This window comes from Lynx rufus, unplaced genomic scaffold (assembly GCF_022079265.1).
Source record: "Lynx rufus isolate CCGP_SWC_20201006 ecotype Redwood Valley unplaced genomic scaffold, mLynRuf1.p SCAF_7, whole genome shotgun sequence".
NCBI lineage: Eukaryota > Metazoa > Chordata > Mammalia > Carnivora > Felidae > Lynx > Lynx rufus.
Genome location: NW_025814889.1, coordinates 85,035,079 through 85,057,787, shown reverse-complemented (window position 1 = coordinate 85,057,787; position 22,709 = coordinate 85,035,079). Strand labels below are relative to the sequence as shown.

General features: G+C 40.6%; 1 protein-coding gene across 1 annotated transcript in view; it reads left to right on the top strand.

Moving 5' to 3' along the window:
• LRIG3 (leucine rich repeats and immunoglobulin like domains 3) overlaps positions 1-22,709 on the top strand; it is a 48,960-nt gene that overhangs the window by 5,249 nt on the left and 21,002 nt on the right. The window contains exons 2-3 of the mRNA XM_047067055.1: positions 629-700; positions 912-986. Of these exons, the coding sequence (XP_046923011.1) occupies positions 629-700; positions 912-986 (147 nt within the window). The remainder of the gene's footprint in view (positions 1-628; positions 701-911; positions 987-22,709) is intronic.

Genomic DNA, 22,709 nt, shown 5'->3' with positions numbered 1-22,709 from the left:
TAGAATTCAGGTGGCTTCCTTCTCTCTCTCTCTCTCTCTCTCTCTCTCTCTCTCTCTCTCTCTCTCTCTCTCTCACACACACACACACACACACACAAAATGGTACTTGAAATAATTTGGTGCCTAAACCCAGAGAAATATGTATAAAAAGCAATTTCTATTTTGTTTGACTGTAATAAAGACACCGATGCTTAATTTTATGATAATAATAAAAAGGTTTCTTTAGAGATTTGAGTTTCAGCAGCCTGCCTAATTAGCCACTTTTCATAGGCCATGACTTCATCATATCAGGTTGGAAGCGAGGAGATGGTAGGGGATGGGGAGGGTGAAGCAAAACAACCAGTTCACAAAAGATCTGTTCACCTTGTGCCAAAAAACATCTCCTAAAAATTTGTAGGCTCAAAGCACTTGAATCTGCCAGCCTCCTGAACTAATTTTGTCCTCAGAATTTGTATTTTTGATTTTGGCAGTTTGGTTACCATCTAGTTTGGGGAAAGGATGAACCAGTTATTTCTTATGTTGTCACTAGTGTTGATAGAGATATTTCATAACTGTCTTGCACTTTGTTAAAGACCGTTAGTGATTTGTTTTTGAAACCACCTATAACTTTATTTTTGTTTTCTCATAGGGACTTGAGTCACAACAGATTGTCTTTAATCAAGGCAAATTCCATGAGCCACCTTCAGAGCCTTCGAGAAGTGTGAGTCTTATTTTACTTTCTATTTGAGGTTGAATAAAATATACCACTTAACTGTAAAGAACATTTAGATAACAGTAAATTATTAAAAACTTTTAATTTGGGAGGTATCTTTAATTTTATAAAGTTTTTACCTCTGTGAATTACAGATTATCTAATCAGCATTCTTTTTGTCTTTTTTTCTGCCCCCCCCCCTTTTTTTTGGCACCTAAAGGAAACTGAACAACAATGAATTGGAGACCATTCCAAATCTAGGACCAGTCTCAGCAAATATTACACTTCTCTCCTTGTAAGTGAACCTTAGGATTTTGTGTGTATGTTTGCAAGGACCACGGGTAGTAGCAGTTCTGCTAGAGTAAAGGTCTTAACAAGCAAAATATGAATGTTTCTATAGATAACGTAGAAGCATTTTTTAAATTGGTTGACTTGTTTTCCAGCCATTTTCTCCCAAATTTGAAGTACCATTGTAACAACACACTTTATGTGTTGCTCTCATTGCTGAACTGGTCTCCAAGATTCAGAAGAGCTGCTTTCACCTCATAGAGACAGGTGTTGGATGATGTCCTGTAGACTAGGACTAATTCTGGTTATTGTTCAGTGGTCGGCATGGGATCTGTGGGTTAGGTATTACATAGTTCCTGGTGGAGGGTGATTGGAGTTGTTTTGTGAGAAGTGGGAGTTGGTAATAAGACACTGAAGTATTCTCTTTTAAGTGTGGTACCTGTAGCAGAAATCGAGGTTCAGAGACAATAAATCAAAATATCAGCTTTATACAGTTAAAATTAAGTACGTGATTGAAGTTATAAACACCACTGCATGTTACTTTACGAAGATGAGTTTTCAAATAAAATTAAAATTGTGCTAAATTTCCTGTATTTTTAGGACAAATAACATGTTTATACTCATGCTTTGGAGAGGTTCTGGCATAATTTTTACTTTCGGCACTTAAGGGTAGCATGTAGGATGTGCAACATTTAATTTCTAAAATTTAAGTAGCTTGCCACCATGATCTTGAATAATTTAAAATATATTTAAGCCATTGAGCTTAAAATGTTTTCCTTCCTAATACAACTTAAGAAAAAACCATTGTTGCTTGCTTCTAGGAAAGGTGTTGTGAGGGTTGAAATTATACAGTAAATTTCAGGAAACCTGTTCAATTAATTAAAGTGATCACTACCCAATTGCTTACATCTGGTGATTTATAGAGGTTGGGTTTTACTGAGGGCCCAGGTCACCTAAGTCACGAGTGCAGCCGCTGTGTCTGCTTTCCTCTGTTTGAATAAAAACTAAGTGACATTTGATACTGATGTGGTTTTTCCAAAGATCAGAAACAGAAAGGAATGAAAGAAAAAGGAGTTGGTATTTGACAAATAAACACTGAATTTAAGAAACATTTTTATGCTAGTATTAATACCTGTTTTCTTTGTCTTTCATAATTGCTTAAGAATTTGGTGTCGAAATGGAGTACTGGTTTTGGTATCTTAAACAACTTTAGCTATTCGCATTGGACCAGTGGGGCCTTTCTAAATCCCAGGGAATGCCTCTTCCCCCTGCTGTTCTCGTCCTGTGTATTGGCAGATTCTGTCAGCATGTTCAAGAGAGTCTTGAGTTGAGGGTCATTGGGTGCTTCATGGTTGAGAGGGTCCACCGTGGAGTTTTAGAATCTGGGTGGGGTGGGGAAAACAGTCTTCTCTTTGACTTGGTATAGAGTTGAAATCGTAAGAACTTGTAAGGAAATTAGAAACTTCTATTGGAAATAAACAACCTAGGTGATTTTAATTACACTTCAAACTTTCCTTTATAATTTGAAAACTGAAAAAGAACTCTGGAAAGACAGAAGCCTTCGAAATTTGAACCATCCTCCCTGTTTTCATTTGTGTTTTACTTTAGTGAGCGCTGAATAATCTTTTACTGAACTTGAAGACTCTCACTTTCTTTCCCGTTAATGTGTTGCAGCATGTCTGACCGGGGATTATTTTTGTTCATTTTTATGTAATGAGAGATCCTATTTATTACCTAGATTACACAGCATCCGCAAAGGATTATGTGATGGGACTGCTAATTCAATATAGGTAGTGAATTGTTTTCATGCCTATAAAATATGTTGAAAAATGTATTTCTCTGGCTGTTTTCTTTTACAAATGTGTTGTTTTCTCCTGTAGTCCTCTTTCGATATTGCAGTACACGGTCATTGTTTCTGAAGCACTGTTAATTTCTGTCTTGTGTTGTATAGGACAGAGCATTTTCTTTTATATAGAAGTACTTGAACAGTAGATCAGTACTTAAATTTCTGAAATTTCAAAAGAGATTGTTCAACCACATCCCATGGCTTAGATTAGAAACTTGCCATGGCACCACAGTTAAGCACCATGTCTCTCAAAGTAGGTCTCAGGACTGTTTGACTTCTTTTTGATCAAGGTGTTTGGTTTTTGTTTTTGTTTTTTCATACCATTTGTGGAGGAAAGTAGGTTTTTGGGGGTCATTTGTGCAAGTTAAATCATTTGGAAACATATTAAAGGAAAGGAAAAATCAGTTGGGAGTCTTGAGCAAAAAGATTTAAGGTTGGTTCTCCATATCTTTGCTGCTCTGTGCAGTGGGGACCCTTCCTACCTGGAGGCAGAGAAGAGCACCTGGTGAGACCTTCACCTTCTCTCATCTTCAGGAGCCAGGAGCAAACGGCATCCCAGGTCCAGAGATAAATTCGTTTAGGGACCACTTCTGATAATGTCAGGGAAGCCTGGTAAAATACCAGGGTCTTTGGGATGGTGGTTGGATGAGCATTGAACTTTCCCTTAACAAAGTTCATCTCTAACCTTTTTAGGGGTCTGTCAGAATGTAAAAGACCTGAATAGACTTGCTTTTCTTTGAATCCCACCCAGAGCACATTTGACATGCTAGAGGCAGCACATGGTTTGTGTGATTTTTTTTTTTCTTTTTTTCTATTTTGTAGCCGTGGCAGGATGCTATATGTTAAGGGAAGAAATGCAATAATGTTTGGAATGAACATACATTAAAACTGTTGCCCTGATAAGGCACCTTGGTGGCTCAGTTAAGCGCCCGACTCTTGGTTTCAGCTCAGGTCATGATCTCATAGTTCATGAGATGGAGTCCCACGTCAGCTTTGTGCTGATAGCGCGAAGCCTGCTTGGGATTCTCTCCCTCTTTCTCTCTCTGCGCCTCCTCTGCTTATGCTCGCTCTCTCCTCTTCTCTCCTCTCCCTCTCCCTTTCAAAATAAACAAACTTAAAAGAATAAAACTGTTGACCTGGCATAAATAAGTTAATTTCACCAGGCATGGTAGTTCTGACCTCCTGTGAGGCAGCATGAGCCACTCAAACATTGGACATCTGTAAAAATTATGGCTTGAGTTCGGGCAGTTTTGAGTTAGAGCATTTTTGTTGAATTATATAACATTATTGTTACATAACATTATTATTGAACAAAAGAGTTCTTACTGGTCATTAAATAAAGTTGGTTAGATCTTGGCCTTGACACTGGTGGTTTTATATAGCATTGCTCAACATGTAAGTACTTGCCTATGTGTTAGAGTTGAAAAGACTTAGGTCCCTGAATGTCAAAGGAATACCCAGAGTACTTGTTAAAAAATGTCGATTTCCTGACCCTCTCCCTAGAGATTCTGAATTAATGGGATTGGGTGGGGCCCAGGAATATCCATTTTAACACATCTACCTAGTTGGTTCTGATTAGATATTCAGTAAGTATTTCTGGAACCGCTGATGGAATCCAGTTATAATCAAATAAGCCTTTTCTCGTTATTTCTTATCTCAAGGGTAGAGCATTTCTCCCAAGCCCATCATGTTCTTTATAGCCTGTAATTTTTCTAGAAATGATAATGTCATCCTTCGAGGGTGGTTATTACAGACATTGCTGGTGGGACCTCAAAATGTGTACTCTACCAATGGACAGCCAATGGAGAGATTTAAGGCAGAGTGAGGTGATGAGTTTTGCTATCTGAAGGTGTCATTTTGTCTTTAGCGTGGAGGATGTCCTGAAGGTGGCCGGAGGGTGGTGTAGAGGGGACAGATGATGGGGGAACCACTATGGTAGCCCAAGAGTGATGCCAGTACTACGTCACAGCAGCAGAACAGTGATTAAAGCAAAGCTTAAGTTGGAATTATTTGCTGGTTCTTCCATCTACTAGGTTTGAGATCTTGGGCAAGTCTCTGTCTATGTTTCCTCATCTACAAAATGAGAATCATAACAGTGCCCACTTCCTAGGGTTGTGAGGATCTGAAAAGAGAATACAGATAGAACCATCTGGCATATGCTGAGTGCTCAGTGAATATGGGCTGTGATCATGATGATGATGATCATTCACCCAAGTGAAATTCGTGGAATAAATACATAGTGCCAGACTCTGTTTTAAGTGCTGGGGACACAGCAGTGAACAAAACAGACAAGTCACTGCTGTGAAGTTTCCATTTCTAGTGAGGAGTAAGAGGACACTAACAATTTTTTTTGTTTAAAGATTACTTCAGTTTCTTGATAAATGCTGTTCTGGCATTTATCTCTTGGGAAAGTAAGAACAGAGAAGAGCCCTGGCGGATGCCCTTTAATATGTTCAAGGAAGGCTTCTGAGTATTTGCCAAATCCTGCTATGTGCTGGGTACCGTCTCAGGTTGAGATTACTGTTTTGACCAAACAGACAAAATTCCTGCCCTCACAGAGCCGACCTTCTCATGGAAGAAGACAAAAAAGTAAAATAAAAAATGTGCTCAGAAGGTAGTGAGGGCTAGGAAGAAAAAAGAGCTGAGGTAATAGGGGTTTGTGGCAAGAGGGGGTTTACAGTTTTATTTTTTATTTTTTTACTTTAATGTTTATTATTTTTGAGAGAGTGCAAGCGGGGGAGGGGCAGAGAGAGAGAGAGAGAGAGAGAGAATCTGAAGCAGGCTCCAGGCTCTGAGCTGTCAGCATAGAGCCTGACATGGGGCTTGAACTCAGGGAACATGAGAACTCGGGGAACCTGAGCCAAAGTCGAATGCTCAACCAACTGAGCCACCCAGGAGCCCAAAGCCACCCCAAACACTTTAAATGGGGATGAAGGGAGAGGTCTGCTGAGAAGATGACACTTGAATCATGGCCTGAAGGTGAGGGAAGGGTCATGTGCAGCATCCTGGGGGTCAGGGTCATCTCCTTAAGCCTCCCCTAATCTATCCAGGCCCTCCCGCCTTGTATGTCCAACTCCTACATGGTAATGAAATGATTTTTTTCATACTTTTCTCCCGTAGTATACTTTGGGGCCTGTGGGCCTGCTCTTAGTTTCCCCAGCACTTGGCAGATGAATAGCATGTAGTCGGTGCTTAATTAGGTATACAAATTAAGGAGTATATATGGAAAGCCACATGCACTTAGCATTATTCAGGCAGATTGCCTGTTACTTAGTCTATACCAGTACCTAAAAACTTACAGTGAAGACCAAGCATATGTATGTTTTACTTAATGTGTCTTCAACTCTGCGTGCTTGGTAAATAATAATAAATTATAACAACAGCAATAGTAATAAGTAAAAGAAACAACAAGAGAAGTAATTTAAGTAGTGAAAGGATTCAGCTCCCCGCTCTAGCCAGTGAGTGCACGCCCTGCATTGTGTTTGAGATGGAAGTGTGTGGGAAATAAAAGCCCCCCTTCATTATTTGCCTTTATTAGTTTGAATATCTCAGCCCACCTGGGATGACTTTGGTCTTCAGGTTTTGGGCCCAGCATACATGTGAACTACTTCATCAGGTCCTGAACTGAAAATTCGAAATAAGAAACAATAACAAAATACATAATCGATCTGTTCCAACACTTAAGGCAAAACTGGTCGTATAGGACTCGGAGGGAGAATATGCCTGCATATGAACACTTCGCTGTTGTCTTAAAGGGTTCTTCAAGGGTGTGTTATTGATAGATGTTTTCCCCTCGTGTGCTGACATTAGAGCCTGATGTGGTGTGATGTGGTGCCCATCGCATCACGTGCCCTCCTGTACCGGGGATGCTCTGGGATGTGGGGAAGTACGGGGGTTACGCCCTTTCCTGAGGTCTAATGTGATTTACCCGCTGCAAGGAACAGTCCTGGGCATCTGGGGATGCTGGCAGCTTGTGTGGCCTGCATGATATTATGGAATTCTGAGATGAAAGGTGGCTTTTTCCCTTCGGTTTTGAAACTCCCTCAGATTCTCCAATGGCATTTGTCACATGTCTCATTCCAGGGTAGGACTCATGTCCTACTGAGCTGTTAGTCCCTCAGCAGCCCAGCCCAGAATCTGGCACGCAGGAGGTGCTCGTTAAATATCTGAGTCAGGAGAGAGACTGTGGGGCCGTTGTACAACAGTGGAAAGACCTGAACTGGGAATGGGGCGCACACGTTGTTGTCTTATCTCACACCAGTGACTTGCCGAACCTCAGGCCGACTTCGTCACCTCTTCTTTATCTGTAAACACGGTGTGAGATGTCTGCCCCTCCATCTCCTGTGGTTCCGGTGCAGGATCAAATGGCAGAGTGAACAGAAGGAGACGGCTCTGAAAGGTGTGAGCAGCAGCACTTGCAGCAGGGCCAGAGTGGATTCTGGAGCCAGAGGGTCACAGGGGGAAGGCAGGATTGAGAAACATCCTGGCCACATAGTTGAGGGAGGGAGGTAGAACTTTGCGTTTGCATTTGGAGTGGTTTATGTGGAAAACTTTTGCTCTCTTCCAGTAGTTCAAAGAATTGGTGAAAACTCAGTTGTAATGACTGAACAGCATTTCTACCCTGAGGACTTGTGTGTCTGTAGGTGGATTTTGAGCTGCTCGGGGTGCCCAGCAACACCACCTATGTGCTCAGTGCTAGGGAACAAAGAAAAATGGGACTTGGCCTCTGCCCTCAAGGGACTTTAAATAAGGAATAACGGGGGAAGACAGACAATAAGGGCATGCTGCGAGTAGGGTGATGCCCTGAATGATGGAGAGATGCCTAGGGCTGTCCCAGTGCGGAAGAGAGCTGTAGTTTCAGTGTGTGTGGAACGTGAGCGTGAGTGAGGTCCACAGAAGGAAAGGAGACATGGGTAAGTTGGTAGTGATGCACCTAAGTGTTTTACAGGTTTGGAGGAGGAAATGACGTTTTTGTTAATCAGGAGAATGACTACATTTCATTGAAGCACAGAATCTTCTTTCCTTTTTTTCAAGTCACTAAACCATGTTCATTTTCAAAATCAAATGCCATGAAGATAAATAATGTGCTGTTGATCATTAACAGTTACGATTTGCCAAATACCTGCTATCCATCCATCCTTAGAACTATCCTGTGCTCTGGCCCTTGCTGTCTGTTAGGGCCACATCTCTCTTTCCCACAAAAGGAAATTGACCACAGGGTGGGCATCATATAAACATTGACTTCTGTATGATGAAAAGGGTGGAGTTGAACTAGTGATTAGAAATCAGGTCTGCAGGGGCGCCTGGGTGGCTCAGTCAGTTAAGCTTGACTTCAGCTCAGGTCATGATCTCATGCTCCGTGAGTTCGAGCCCCACATCGGGCTCTGTGCTGACAGCTCAGAGTCTGGAGTCTACTTTGGATTGTGTCACCTTCTCTTTCTGCCCTTCCCCCGTGCACGCTCTCTCTCTCTCTCTTTCTCAAAAATAAAAAAAATTAAAAATCAGATTTGCAGTATTCTGATATGTGTATATGTATATACATATCAAAATATATATATACATATCAGAATATATATACACATACTATATATATATACATATCAGAATATATGTACCAATATATATACATACATATCAGAATATATATATCACGATATGTATATACACATATCAGAATACATATATATATATATATATATCAGAATATATAGATAGATCTAGAAGCCAACACCATACTGAGTGGGAATTTCATCCATAAGCATGCATTTTTTGTTACAGACTAATAAAATCATCTTTGGGAGATGGTGACTCAAGAGACCATTGCTTGGTTGTATGGCACAGAGTTGATTTAAATAATTCCTCAAACTCAGTTTGTGATTTTAAAGCATGTTGATATTTGAATAGTTTATAACTCAGATAAAGCTGCATAAAAGGAAGGCAAGCATTACATACATTTTCACATACGATGATTGATGTAATTTCAAGTGATGATGTAACTAAGCAACTGTGTAACTGTGGTAAAGCTCAAATAGTTTGTTTTTAAACCAAACCTATATAAGTCAGCGTCTGAAAGAAGGTTACCAATGTGTCATGTTAATTAGGGAAATGGGAAGAAGCTTTAGCCAAAATTAGAATCTTAAGTTTCTGGGGAATCTGGGAGCTTTGTTCTGATTAAGTGGACATAAACCATATCATCTTTACCCGTTTGTGGGTGTAGATGAGCTCATAGAATTTGACCACCTTAACTGAAGAACTCATCCTTAAATGTCTGCTCTAGTGATGTGGATGAATGGACTACTGTCTTTGTATTTAAAGGACATTGCATCTGAAGGCTATAGCCTTTACCAGTGTAAATAACCCAGACGTTATTGTGTTTAATGGAAATAAGCTCATAAAGCTGAAGTCTTACAAAATAAACACATAAACATCTTAATATGATAAGTTGTATTCTTTTATTGGATTTTTAAATGTTTATATGTGATTTGCACATAAAAGAGTTTATTGTACACAAAGATGTGTTTGTTACACTCTACATTTATCTTTACAATTAATCATAAACCAGTCCCCACAATACAGGTTTGCTAGGTGTTTGAATTCTCAATTTAGATATGAAACATTTGTGATCATGCCGTGGCTCTTTAAACCCTTCAGGAATTCCCCACTCCTCTTAGGTCAAGAGCAGAATCTTTCACAAGACCTACAAGGCGCTTGCCCGATCTGAATCTTCCCCTGCTGAGCCCTCTCCAGACTCAGCTCTTGCTTTTAGGAGCGTGCCAGTTTGTTCTGCGTCACTTCCCTTTGCACACTTTCTGCCCACAGTACTCACCCTTTTCCTAACTCTTGCTAAGTCAGACTTAGGTTTCACGTGACACATTTTCCTATCACCTTTATTTACAGTGTCTATGATGCTGTCATACCTGCAGTCACATTTGTCAGTTGTGTATTTGTGATTTTTTTTTACATTTATTTATTTTTGAGAGACAGAGACAGAGCACGAGCAGGGGAGGGGCAGAGAGAGAGAGGGAGACACAGAATCCAAAGCAGGCTCCAGGCTCTGAGCCATCAGCACAGAGCCCGACGCAGGGCTTGAACTCACAGACCGTGAGATCATGACCTGAGCCTAAGTCAGACGCTCAACCCACTGAGTCACTCAGGCACCCTGTATGTGTGATTTTTTTAATGTCCATTTTCCCCACCAGAATGGAACTTCATAAAAGCTGAGAGTGTGTGTGTTTTCATCCCAATTATAACTCTAGCGTGAGTGCCTGGCCCCTGGTAGACAGTGCATGGTTGTTGAATGAACGACCAAATGGATAGCCCTAATTAATATCGTATACAGTTAATTATAGAGGACACTGTTCAGTTAACCTTTCTGTTCATGCCTCTCCATATACACTTAGAGCTGTTTTCACTATTAACACTTGCTTTTTCCAAGGTAACAACAGTCTCAGATTTGATGTAGTGACCCAGTGGACATCTTTCTTGAGTGGTGGTACTCGGACCCCATAGAAATGACTCCCCACTCCCTTGAACTTGTCCTTCCAGCATAGCTTGCCCCCAAAGCTCGTGTATTACTGATGTTTACCTGAACCTGCAGCATTTTCTCATCTCCCCTCAACTTCATGCTAGCCATTTCGATTGCTGCTTTGAAGTATCAAGTGCGACTTCTGCCAGAGATGTTTCTGTGCTGAATGAGGCTTGTGCTGCCAAGACAGACAAGACAATAAAGTCACAGCCAGTTGCTTTTCATGATGGGGTGGCAAGAGTGAACATGTCTCTCTCCTGGCCTAGTTGCTTTTCCTCCTTCTCATCCTCATTTCAGTATCGCTGCCATCTTCCACAGATGAGAGGCTCAAGGCTCTAGTTGGATAGAGAGACCAAAACAGTGAAACAGGCCTCTAACCTGTACCACTGCTTCTTCCCTTGGCTGAAAGTTGCATAAGTACTAAATTCGAAACATGAAAGGAGAGGCAATTATAAATGTAAAATCACCTGCCTGAGAGTCTCCCTTCCTCCCTCTGAAGCTTTAGCCAGTAGATAGACCAGTCTCTAGAATGAGATTGAAGGCAAAATGAAATATCAAGGTAACATTCATGCTGCAGGTACCCTACAACACAGGATAAACATGGTGTATATTCTTGGTCAGTTTTACTGTGCATGAGCGATTTTAAATGTTTTTATTCCAAAACAAACATTGGAATGGAATCAAAATGAACATTTTTTTTTAGAAAAAAAAAAAAGACGCTTTTTGAAGTTAGTCACTAATTGCCATGTAATCCTGAACAAGGTACTGGCCTAGGAATAGAGGCAGTACTCTTTTAAATTTTTTTTCAACGTTTTTTATTTATTTTGGGACAGAGAGAGACAGAGCATGAACGGGGGAGGGGCAGAGAGAGAGGGAGACACAGAATCGGAAACAGGCTCCAGGCTCCGAGCCATCAGCCCAGAGCCCGACGCGGGGCTCGAACTCCCGGACCGCGAGATCGTGACCTGGCTGAAGTCGGACGCTTAACCGACTGCGCCACCCAGGCGCCCCGAGGCAGTACTCTTTAAAGATGAATAGATGTTTGCAGAATCAGGAAAGTAGTCAAATGTATAAATCCTTCTTTTTTTCTCTTCCTCCTGTCTTTTTTGCTTTCAGTTCCTCACCATCATGCCCATTTAAGTGTCCACTAAAGGATGAGGGGAATTAAAAACAGTTCGGTAGATTGTATAACTGGTCACAACCCATTTTTTCTTGGTTTTGACTATCTGCGTGCAATCCTAGTAACTTAGAATGGGAAGACACATTTCTCTCTATGGAGAGATCTCTGGAAAAAGAGGTTATCCAGCCTCCCTTTGAGCACTTCTAGGGACAAAGCCTCACTTCTTGGTGACAAGCCATTCCACTGTGAATAGTCGTAGTTACTAGGATGTTTTATTTGTTAAGCTGAGCTCTTCCCCTGCCTTTACCTATAGCCTTAGTTCTCTGTATTGGGAAAAACAACTTTGTTCTATTTTCTGCATAATAATACCTACAGGTCATAAAACATGAGGTTTTCTTAAAGCCTTCTCTTTTGCTGGCTCAAATTCCAATTATCCTTTCCTATATGACATGGAGTCTAGACCAGTGGTATTCAGTGGCCCTTTCTGCATTGATGGAAATGCTCTGTATCTGTGCTGTTGCCTGTGGTAGCTACTAGACACATGCATATTGAACACTTGAAATGTGGCTAGTATACTGAAAAGTTCCATTTTTAATTTTATTTAATTTAAAATTAAATAGCTACACATGGCCGGTGGCTGTTGTCCAGGACAGTACAGGTCTAGATTCTTAAAGTTGCCCTATTCATACGTCATTAACTGTGACAGTGTAAAATGTGCCCAGACAAGATATTTGAGGTAAGTCCACCACAAAATACGGTGGGATCATGCCCATTGACCAGATTACTGGACATTAATGAAGCTTAAAATTGTGTTGACTTTTTAAGGACAGTGTTGTATTTTTGGCTCATATTGAGTTGTGGTCATCCAAGCTCCCCAGGTCTATTGTCATTTTCATGAGAATTTCTTTCACATAGGCCTTTTAAAAATGATTAATTAAAAATTCAAAACACTTACCCCAACTTAATTTCTCTAATTGCTTCTAGACCATCATTTTAGTACATTGAGAGTTGTGGCATCATGATTCATCTAATAGATGACGTATACGTTTAATTCTAGGACATTCGCATTTGATCATTCCTACCTCTGTCCATGCTCATACGAATGTTGAGAGCACAAGGGCCACAGACCCAATTGCAGCCACTGGCAGCTTCCCTGTTTCGTTGTTAATTTTGATTCCATTGTAGTTAAGTACAGTGTTATATTAGCTTCAGGTGTATAATACAGTGATTCAGCAGTTCCATGTATTCCGCAGTTCTCATCAAGTTAACTGTACTCATAATTCCCGTGACCTATTTCACCCAACCCCCCACCCATCTCCCCTCTGGTGACCATCAATTTGTACTCTAAAGAGTCCTTGGTTTGTCTCTCTTTTTTCCCCTATTTGTTTCACTTCTTAAATACTATATATGAGTGAAATCATGAGGTATTTTTCTTTCTCTGATTGGCTTATATTGCTTAGCATTACACTCTCTAGCTCCATCCATGTCATTCATTGCAAATGGCAATATTTCATTCTTATTTATAGCGGGGTAATATTCCATTGTGTGTATATGTGTGTCAGCTCTTTTTATCCATTCATCTATCAATGGACCCTGAACTGCTTCCTTAATTTGGCTATTGTAAATACTACTGCAATAAACATAGGGGTGTTTTCATATTCTTTGGGTAAACGTTCAGTAGCATAATTAATTATTGGATTGTAGGGTAGTTCTATTTTTAACTTTTTAAGAACTTCCATACAGTTTTCCAGAGTAACTGCACTGGTTTGCATTCCCACCAACAGTATAAGAGGGTTTCTTTTTCTCCACATCCTCGCCAACACTTTTCGTTTCTCGTGTTTTTGCTTTTAGCCAGGTGTGAGGTGATATCTCCCTTGTGGTTTTGATTTGCATTTCCCTGATAATGAGTGATGTTGGGCATCTTTTCATGTGTGCTGGCCATCTGGATGTCTCCTTCAAGAAATGTCTGTTCATGCCTTCTGCCCATTTTTAATTGGATTATTTAGGTTTTAGGCGTTGAACTGTAGAAGTTGTTAATGTATTTTAGATACTAACCCTTTATAAGATATGTCATTCGCAAATATCTTCTCTCATTTGGTAGGTTGTCTTTTAGTTTTGTTGATTGTTTCCTTCCCTGTGTAGAAGGTTTTTACTTTGATGTAGATCCAATAAGTTTATTTTTGCTATTGCTTCCCATGCCTCAGAAGGCATATCTAGAAGGTGTTGTTACAGGCAGTGTCAGAGAAATAACTTCCTGTGCTCTCTTCTAGAATTTTTATGGTTTCAGATGTCACATTTAGGTCTTAATTACATTTTGAACTTATTTTTTGTATGGTGTAAGAATGTGGTCCAGTTTCCTTGTTTTGCATGTAGCTGTCCAGTTTTCCCAACACCATTTGTTGAAGAGACTGTCTTTTCCCCATTGCATATACTTGTTAAAGATCAGTTGACCATATAATTGGGATTTTATTTCTGGGCTTTCTTTTCTTTGATCTTTGTGTGTTTTTTGCAGCCAGTACTATATTGTTTTTATTACTACAGCTTTGTAGTATATTTTGAATTCTGGGCTTGTGATCCCCCAGTTTTGTTTTTCTTTTTTAAGATTGCTTTGGCAGTTTGGGGTTCCATACAAATTTTAGGATTGTTTGTTCTAGTTCTATGAAATATGCTGTTGGTGTTTTGATAGGGTTTGTATTAAACCTATGGATTGCTTTCAGTAGTATAGATATTTTAACAATATTTGTTTTTCCAGTCCATGAGCATGGAATGTTTTTACATTTCTTTGAGTTGTCTCCAGTTGCTTTCATCAGTGTTCTATTGTTTTCAGAGTATAGCTCTTTCACCTCTTTGGTTAAGTTTATTCCTAACTATTTTATTATTTTTGGTGCATTTGTAAATGGGATTGTTCTCTGAATTTCTCTTTCTGCTCCTTCATTATTAGTGTATAGAAATCCACCAGATTTAGGTACATTGATTTTGTATCTAGCAGCTTCCTTTAAAGGTTCATGTCAGTCTGTGAACAAAAGTTAAGGGATGTGAGCTCAATTGCCTGTATGATCATCATCACCACATTTTCTGTGTCTTATTCACAAGGACAGTTTGTTTATTTTTAAATTATTTAAGTAAACTCTAGACTGAACATGGGGCTCAAACTCATGACCCCAAGATCAAGAGTCACATGCTCTGCCGACCAAGCCAATCAGGTGCCGTGCCCCACAAGGACAGTTTAAATACTTGGTTAAATCAAGATATTTGGTGTCTGAGATGTTCTTAGTCCGTTCGTCTGTGAACCATATCAGTAAATAAAATAACATTAATTTAGCCTGATGTTTTTGTACGGAATTAATTTTCTATATGAGAACTGTTTAATTTGAGGTTCAAAATAATGTGTTTTCTGCTTTGTAGCATCATCTTAAATGAAAATCCTTTATATAGGCTAACTTTTCATTAAAATATACAAATCTAAGTTGGATGATTTTTTTCCAGCAAAAAATTACAGTAGCTTTTTTGAGGGAAGGTTTTGTGATTTATTTTGGGGTTTTTAGAGAAAATCCATTTTTCTTCATTAGAGTTCTGTTGAAGACTTCCTATCAAGCATGGTGGACTAACTGAATTCATTTCACCCTGCACCTTAAAACTCCCTTAAAAGGGAAGTAAAGGTCTAAAAAGAAAATGCACACAGATAGGAACAAAGATAAAACAGGAAAGGAAACCATCCACATGAGAGATGTCATAAAAATTTTGCACGCAAATGGACAAATTGTAACTGACTTAGAGAAAATGTAGTGGAGTCCAAAAGCAGCAGACTTCTTTTCTGCAGAACCATTCTGAGTTCAGAAATTCAAAGACTATAAGGGTTCGGGTGCAGAGGAGGACTGAAAATGGGGGAAAGGCTAAAACTCTTTTATAAGAAGGAGTGAGACCTCCAGCTTCCGCCTCCAAACTCAAAGCCTGGTGATTGACATGGACAGAAGACCGGAAGTTACCCTCTGGAGAGTTGAAACAGTGAGTCTCTAGAATTTAGGAGGCAAGACCTACTGGGCAGAGAAGGAGTGGGGATTCAGGGCAGCATCAGGGCAGTTAAATCTAATCTGAACACTGAGGAGGACACTGCCTCACCTCAGCTTATGTACCTGTTAGCCCTTCCAGAGGCTAGCAATCATGCTTAGACTTACCAGACTGGAGGTTGGAGGATCAGAGCAGTAAGACATGTAAGAGATCCCATCATGAAATAGGTCGCCACTCTGCCTGCCACCTGTGGCTGGGACTCACCAGGCAACAAGTCTGTTCCACCCACAGCCCTCAGTAAGTTGTTTTTGTTGTTTTGTTTTGGTTTGGTTTTTTGTTTGTTTGTTTTGAGGGAGAGCAAGCAGAGAGAGAGAGGGAAGGAGAAAGAAAATCAGAAGCAGGCTGTGCACACTGTCAGCACGTAGCCCAGTGTGGGGCTCAATCTCACAAATCATGAGATCATGACCTGAACTGAAATCAAGAGTCCTTCGCTTAACCGATTGAGCCACTCGGGTGCCCCACCCTCAGTAAGCTTTTGAGTGTTTTTTGTTAAATATAAATGGATAGCCCAGTGGTTGCCAGACTTTTGTTTTTTGTTAAATATAAATGGATAGCCCAGTGGTTGCCAGACTTTTGTAGAAGTTTCTAATAATAAAATCAGTGTTTGACTGAAATAAATGGAAAAAGAGAGCCAGAGACAGTGGAAGGAAAAGGGAATCTCAAAACAACCTAATATGTGTGGAAAGAAAAGAGGTGTTGCATCCACAAAATAAGTAAAGAATGGTAAATAATCAGTACATGACAATAGAGAATATTGGGACAATAAGGAAGAAGTCTTAGAAATTAAAAAGATAACAGACACTTTAAAAAGGCAATAGAAGTATTGGAAGTAAGCTGAAAACTCTCTCAAAAGGAAGAACCAAAAGACAAGGGATGGAAAATAGGAGAGGAAAAAATGAGAAAATAGGAATATCAGACCGAAATCTAAAACCTGTCTAATCAGAATTCCACAGAGACATCTGTGGACATAGAAGGGGTGAAATTATCAGAGATACAAAAACATTTCCCAGAACTGAGAAACACACATTTCTAGGTTGAAAGGCCCTACTGAGCGCCAGCAATTGAAAAAAGACCTATGCTAGAGACATTACTGTGCAGTTTCCATATGCCAGGAGTAAAGAAGCTCTGAGAGGAGGGGAGGAAACACAGAACAGGTCACCTATAAGGGTTGACAGTGGCTCTTCTAGTGTGCTGCCAGCAGCATCAGCATCACCTGGGAACTTGGTAGAAATGCAGATTCTCAGGTCCCACCTAGACCTGCTGGAGGAGAAGCCATGCCCCCACCCCCACCCCCCAGTTCTGATGCCTGCCAAAGTTTGAGAAACCCTGGGATAGAGAATCAGAATGGCCTCCAGCTCCTCTGAGTACTTGCATGAGTGCTGTGGATATAGAGTAAAACAATGTCTTCAAAATCCCAAGGGAGAATGACTTCTAAATTCTGTGAACACCTAAACTATTAATCCTGTTAAGTCATCTCCAAACATGGGGGCTGAGGAAAGCACCTCTGTGCATGGTTTCTTGTAAAGCTGGTGGAGGATATGCCCCAGGAAAATGAACAAATAAACTGAGGATGAAGACTGGGCAGCCAGGCAGTGAGATTCCCCCGCAGAGGAAGGAGGTGAAATCCCTCCAGAGCCAGGCTTCATTTTCTAATAATGGTTCTGTGAAGACTTTGTGGCAAATCTGATCTTCTGCAGAGTTCATCATCCAAATCCAGAATCACAGCCTCTTAGACATGGATGAAATCGGTCCATTCAATGTCCTCTTGATTAACAGGTGAGAAAATCAAGGTCCACAAAGTGTAGTAAATCAAAACAGAGCCAGGAAGAGAATCAAAATCTTGCTAGGGAACTGTGATTTCAATTACTGTGTCAAGGAGATCTTACTTTTAACAGGTTGGTTAGCATATGGAATGGCAGTTTTACTTTTTTTGGCTGGTAGCTGTAATGGTCATAGTATTTTCTGATGTACATATGCGTCTTGAACCATAGTTGAGATAAATCCTTACCAACCAATCTGAAGCTTGATCTAGAATTTCTAGGTGAAGCACTGGTCACTCTTGGTCTCAAACCCATTCATTTAATCCTAAGTTCTGGGGAACCAAAGATGAGTTAGCCTCTCTACTCACAAGTAAGTCCCAAGGTAAGGGGAAACTCAAACTCACAGCTGAACTCTAACAGTGGTCTGGCATATGAAACTCTCTTATGGAAAGCCTCTGCCTCACAAGAGAGGTAGAGAAAATTGTTAAATTTTAGAAATTAAATTTTTTTGTACGTAATTAAATTGTTTGAGATTCAGATAATTGTTCAGTAAGTATCTTTGACATTTAACATTAGCGGGTTCACCCTGAAATCTCTGTTTACATAAAGGACTAAATGGAATTCACACATCGGTCACCCAGGTCGCTCAGTTGGTTAAGCGTCTGTCTCTTGGTTTCAGGTCAGGTCATGGTCTCACGGTTTTTGAGTTCGAGCCCTGCATCGGGCTCTGTTCTTGCAGTGTGGAGCCTGCTTGGGATTCTCTCCCCCCCACCCCCACTCTCTGCCCCTCCCCCACTCACGCTGTCTCTGTCTCTCTCAAAATAAATAAACTTAAAAAAGATTCTTAAGTTGAATTCACACTTGGGGATCAAAACAGGTGGTTTCATATGTAGTGAAAATGGGTTTTTGACCCCTATTTCTTTTTTTCATTTTTAACATGTATTATAAATACATGTATTTATATTGGCAAATAACATGTATTATATTGGCACATGAAGAAGGCCCTGATTATTGTAGAACCTCTATATTAAAATATGGCCATCTTCATTCATGTTTTGATCCAAAAGACAATTATATTTTATGTTGATCTGGCTTTTAGCTGAAAGAACTCTTTGCTCCTTACAGTAGTTCATTTGCTGCTTAGTATCATTAGTTCTTAATCAAGAATCTTTCTCCTTGCAAAAGTTTCTTCAATTGGCTGTATTCTTTGATGCCACAGTACCAGCGGACCAGTCTGAACATGTGTTCTTTTAATGAAACTTCTTAATTATCTTTTTAGAAAAAAAGATGAGCAGAGACAGTTTATTTTTATCTGCTTGGGAGAGGCTCTCTGCTTGCCAAGTCTCTCTGTTAAAAGAAGCCTAATATTATGGGGTGTTAGTTATTTCAGCCAAGGTAGTTTTCAAGGAAGCATTTTCTTGAGGAGAGAAGGTCATCATTGGAAGTGTAAGTGACCTTTAATGTATTTGCAAAATGTAACGTTTTCTTTAACAACTTGTAATTCTTTCATAAATGGGTGCTAAACTGGTTGTTTGCAAATTATATATAGAAATCAGTATTTCCTTGGGGCCAGGCCGACCCCCACTGTATTGGTCCCCATCAATACAGTTAATACGCTTGTCCTGTGGTTGTATAGAAGGACCACAGATTCGGCAATTTGTTAGCTGCTGTCACTGAATTGGACATAAGTGATGTAGTTAGGGTAATGCATTCTAAGAAAAGGGGGCATTGCAACATATATGGTTCAGAGTGAACTTTACTGCTCACACCTTCTCTAAAAGGTAAATGCCACATGCATGTAACGTTCTCTGAATAGCCAAGATTGCACGTCTTTACACATCACAGTTGAGAAACTTTAAGCTGCCTGTTACCTTGTGCAGTATGTAGGAGACAGTTGAAACTATTGACAGATATTTCTTATTCATCAAGACGCTACAGTTTAATTAGTTCAGGAATTCCAGTGTGAAAAAAAAACTGATACTCTGGTTCCTCACAAAGAATATTCCACTCTCAGACTCTGGAAATAAACAGATACCATTTATATCCACTTAAGAGTCCATGAAATTCTTTTGAGACTCTTACACTTTGTGGAGATAGTAGTGAGTCAGAAGGTAAATCATCATACCAAGTGATCATGTCACTAGCCTCGAAAGTTATATTTTACTGTTAATAATTTAGTCTGGGTTTACATTCAGTGCAGGTGTTGAGAGTATCGGAACAAATTCGGACATTCTTATAGATGGGAATAACACATTTGTCCATTTTCCAAGCGGTTACAGACATTAAAATGCCAGTACAGGACTGTTCTGCTCAGTAGCATCTCAGACCTGAACGAGACGCAATCCTAGTCTGTGTCCCATGCTTTACAAGGCCTTCCATGTCAGTGGCACAACACACGAGTGGTAGTGGCGAGTGGTGCTGAATTGGGTTCCAGTGTTCAGAGGCTGCAGAACTGGAAACCTGAGCCTGTATGTCAGGGGAGGAGAAAAGCACAGCCTGTGTCCTGGGGAACCAGATGAAGAATGGTGCTTCACCCCCAAAGTTGATCGCTAGGCAGAGGTCATTGTTATCCCAACACACCGCCATTGGTCCTCTGCACCCGCTGGTGCTCCTGCACCTGGTCTTACCTGCCCTCACCAGTGTTTCTACCCACCACTGCCAGAGCAGCCTTTCTAGAATGCACACCTGATACTGCCACCCCACGTTCGAAGTCCTCTGCCCTCCTCCCCCAGCTGATTGAGACAAAGGTCCAGTGCCTACAGTGGTTTACAGGGTCCCACTTGGCTTGCACTCCTCTTCTCCCAGCTACCTCACTCTTGGATTCATCTCTCCCCAGTCTTGACCCAGGAACTCCCTACTCCAGCCATCAAGGCTTGCTTTCTTTCATTTCTTCCAAGGGAAGCCCTGCCTTACTCATACTTGGTTCTGCTTGGAGTGCTAGCCCCATCTCCTTGCTCTGGGAAGTTCTGCTGACCATTGCCCCCCCCACCTTTTACTCCTAAAAAGTAAAAAGCTGGTCGTTCTTCTCCCACTGCAGTCTTATCACAGCAGTTATCACTCTGGTGACTGGTTTCATCTGCCTGCGTCTTTGCCCCACCAGAACATAAGCTCCGTGAGGTCAGGGACCATATCCATCTTGTTCCTTGTTAGATCTTCAGCACTCACAGACAAATATCCCATAAGAAAATGGTGAGCTTTATTTGCCTCGGCATTCTAAAGGTATTGGGTAAAGTGGGCCGGAAGTGGGAAATTAGCAACAAAGTGAAACCAGCATGGTTGGTCCTGAGAAGCCAAGGCTATACCTAGGACTCCTGTTTTTCCTGTGGCTTCTTGGAAGCCTCAGGGAACCATCTGCGTTCCGACAGCCCAAGCCCCCAGATCTGTGTGTGTCCACAAGGGACTAATTATACTTGACCTCAGCAGTGATTTGACCATGGAACACCTTGTACTGTCAACAGACACAGATGACCAAAATGTTCACGGTCCTTTTTAGGTGGATTTGCACAAGGTTAAAATGCCTTCTAGTACTTACACGACATACATGTTGTCTATTTTGAACAATGCAGAGATGGCATTTCCACATCAAGTCGTGGAAAAAGGCATTCACACTGTTTTGTTTTCGTTAAAGCATTGCACATATCCTGCCAAAAATATTAACTGCAGTGCTTTCAGTGTGTTCATCAATTTTGGCATTTATCCATATTTGGAGAAAAATTAAAGCTGGAGTTGAATTGAATCTTTGTCTTTTAGAAGCGGCTATTTGTGACCAACTCTATTAGAATTATGTTTATTTTGAGGGTTTTAGGTGATTAGAAAGGTTTTTCAATCTGGTTTTTAATGGAGCTGTCTCCTTTTTTAAAAACTCTTGCATGATATAAAGCAAGTTTGTTTTGTTTAAACTGGTACATATCAGGTGGTTATTTGTCAGTTAGTCTGAGAGCTAATACGAAACTGGTATTTGGATTTAATTCAGTTCCATTAGAACAGAGTTAAAATTCTGTGATACAGGGACTATTATCCTGGCAGTTGTAAGGGATTTTTGTGCGAGGAAGCAGGGCTGACAAAGAGGGCACTGTGCACACTCCGTCTGTAACTGAGCACTTTCACACTGCAATTTAGGAAGTGTGCAGTTCAGGAAATTGCTGGCTTTGGCTGGAGCATACTTTAACTGCAAGGAAAATTTTATTCGTCACTCAAGTAATTGGCAGTTTTAATACCTTGTTCATAATTACTTAATAAACAAACGAACATATAAACCAAAGATTGTATGGCCTGTTATCTAACCTGTAGCCTTATTTGACCAACGTGATAGACACCTGTAGGTCTCCCTCTCCTTCCCACAAAAAACCAGGTTGTTCCGTTTATTGCAAAAATCTATAGCTGAGCGTTTTCTTTGTGTTGTTAAATGTTAAGTGTAGCTGTACCAGCGTCAGACAGCCTGGGGGCCAAAACCAGATGCAGAATTTGATGGGAGGTAGCGACTAGGGACAGGGAGGGGGGTGGAGACAGAGGGGCATTTCAGGGTTACTCTACTGTTTGTGGGAGGACATCCTGGTAATGCAAACATTTGGGTTATGTGTTTAAGAGAACATTTTTGTCCCCTAAAGTGTGGTTTTGTTTAACCCACACACCCTGACCCTAAGGCCCTGTGGCTTTTCTCTTGGACTAAATCCATCTCCGGGACCTAGAAATTGACTAATTGTCTCTGTTGCATTACCCTATACCTCACAACTAGATCAAGGAGTTTAAACACTGGCAAATCCAGATGTGGGAAATGGTCAAAATCAGAGGTCATGGCTGACTTGACTCTAAACAAAGTCTGTAAGACTTTATGGGAGTCTAAGGGGCTTGATATTTGTTACTTGTAAATAGAACTGTTAATCCTTTATTTTTTTTTAACCTTACTATTATCTCAGACAAATTCAGTTCTTAAGATACACATCACCTATGCCTGTTACCTTGTATAGGATTATTTCAAAACATAGATTCCCAGATGACTTGGATCAAGACATGAATCCCTGCAGTCCTTAAAAGTAACATATGGAGGGTTTTAACAGTATTTTGACAAGTTTTGTTAGTTTGTTTATTTTTATTTTTATTTATTTTTAAATTTTCTTACTGTTTATTCTTGAGAGAGAGAGAAAGAGACAGAACGTGAGTGGGGGAGGGGCAGAGAGAGAGGGAGACACAGAATCCCAAGCTGGCTCCAGGCTCCGAGCTGTCAGCACAGAGCCCATTGCAGGCTCGAACTCACTAACCGTGAGATCATGACCTGAGCCGAAGTCGGACTCCCAGCCGACTGAGCCACCCAGGCGCCCCTAGTTTGTCATTTAAATAGAAAGCATCCAACCTGTTTTCTCCCCTTATTGTCCTTTCTGGCAGGGAAATCAGCACACGACATTGGCGCCTAT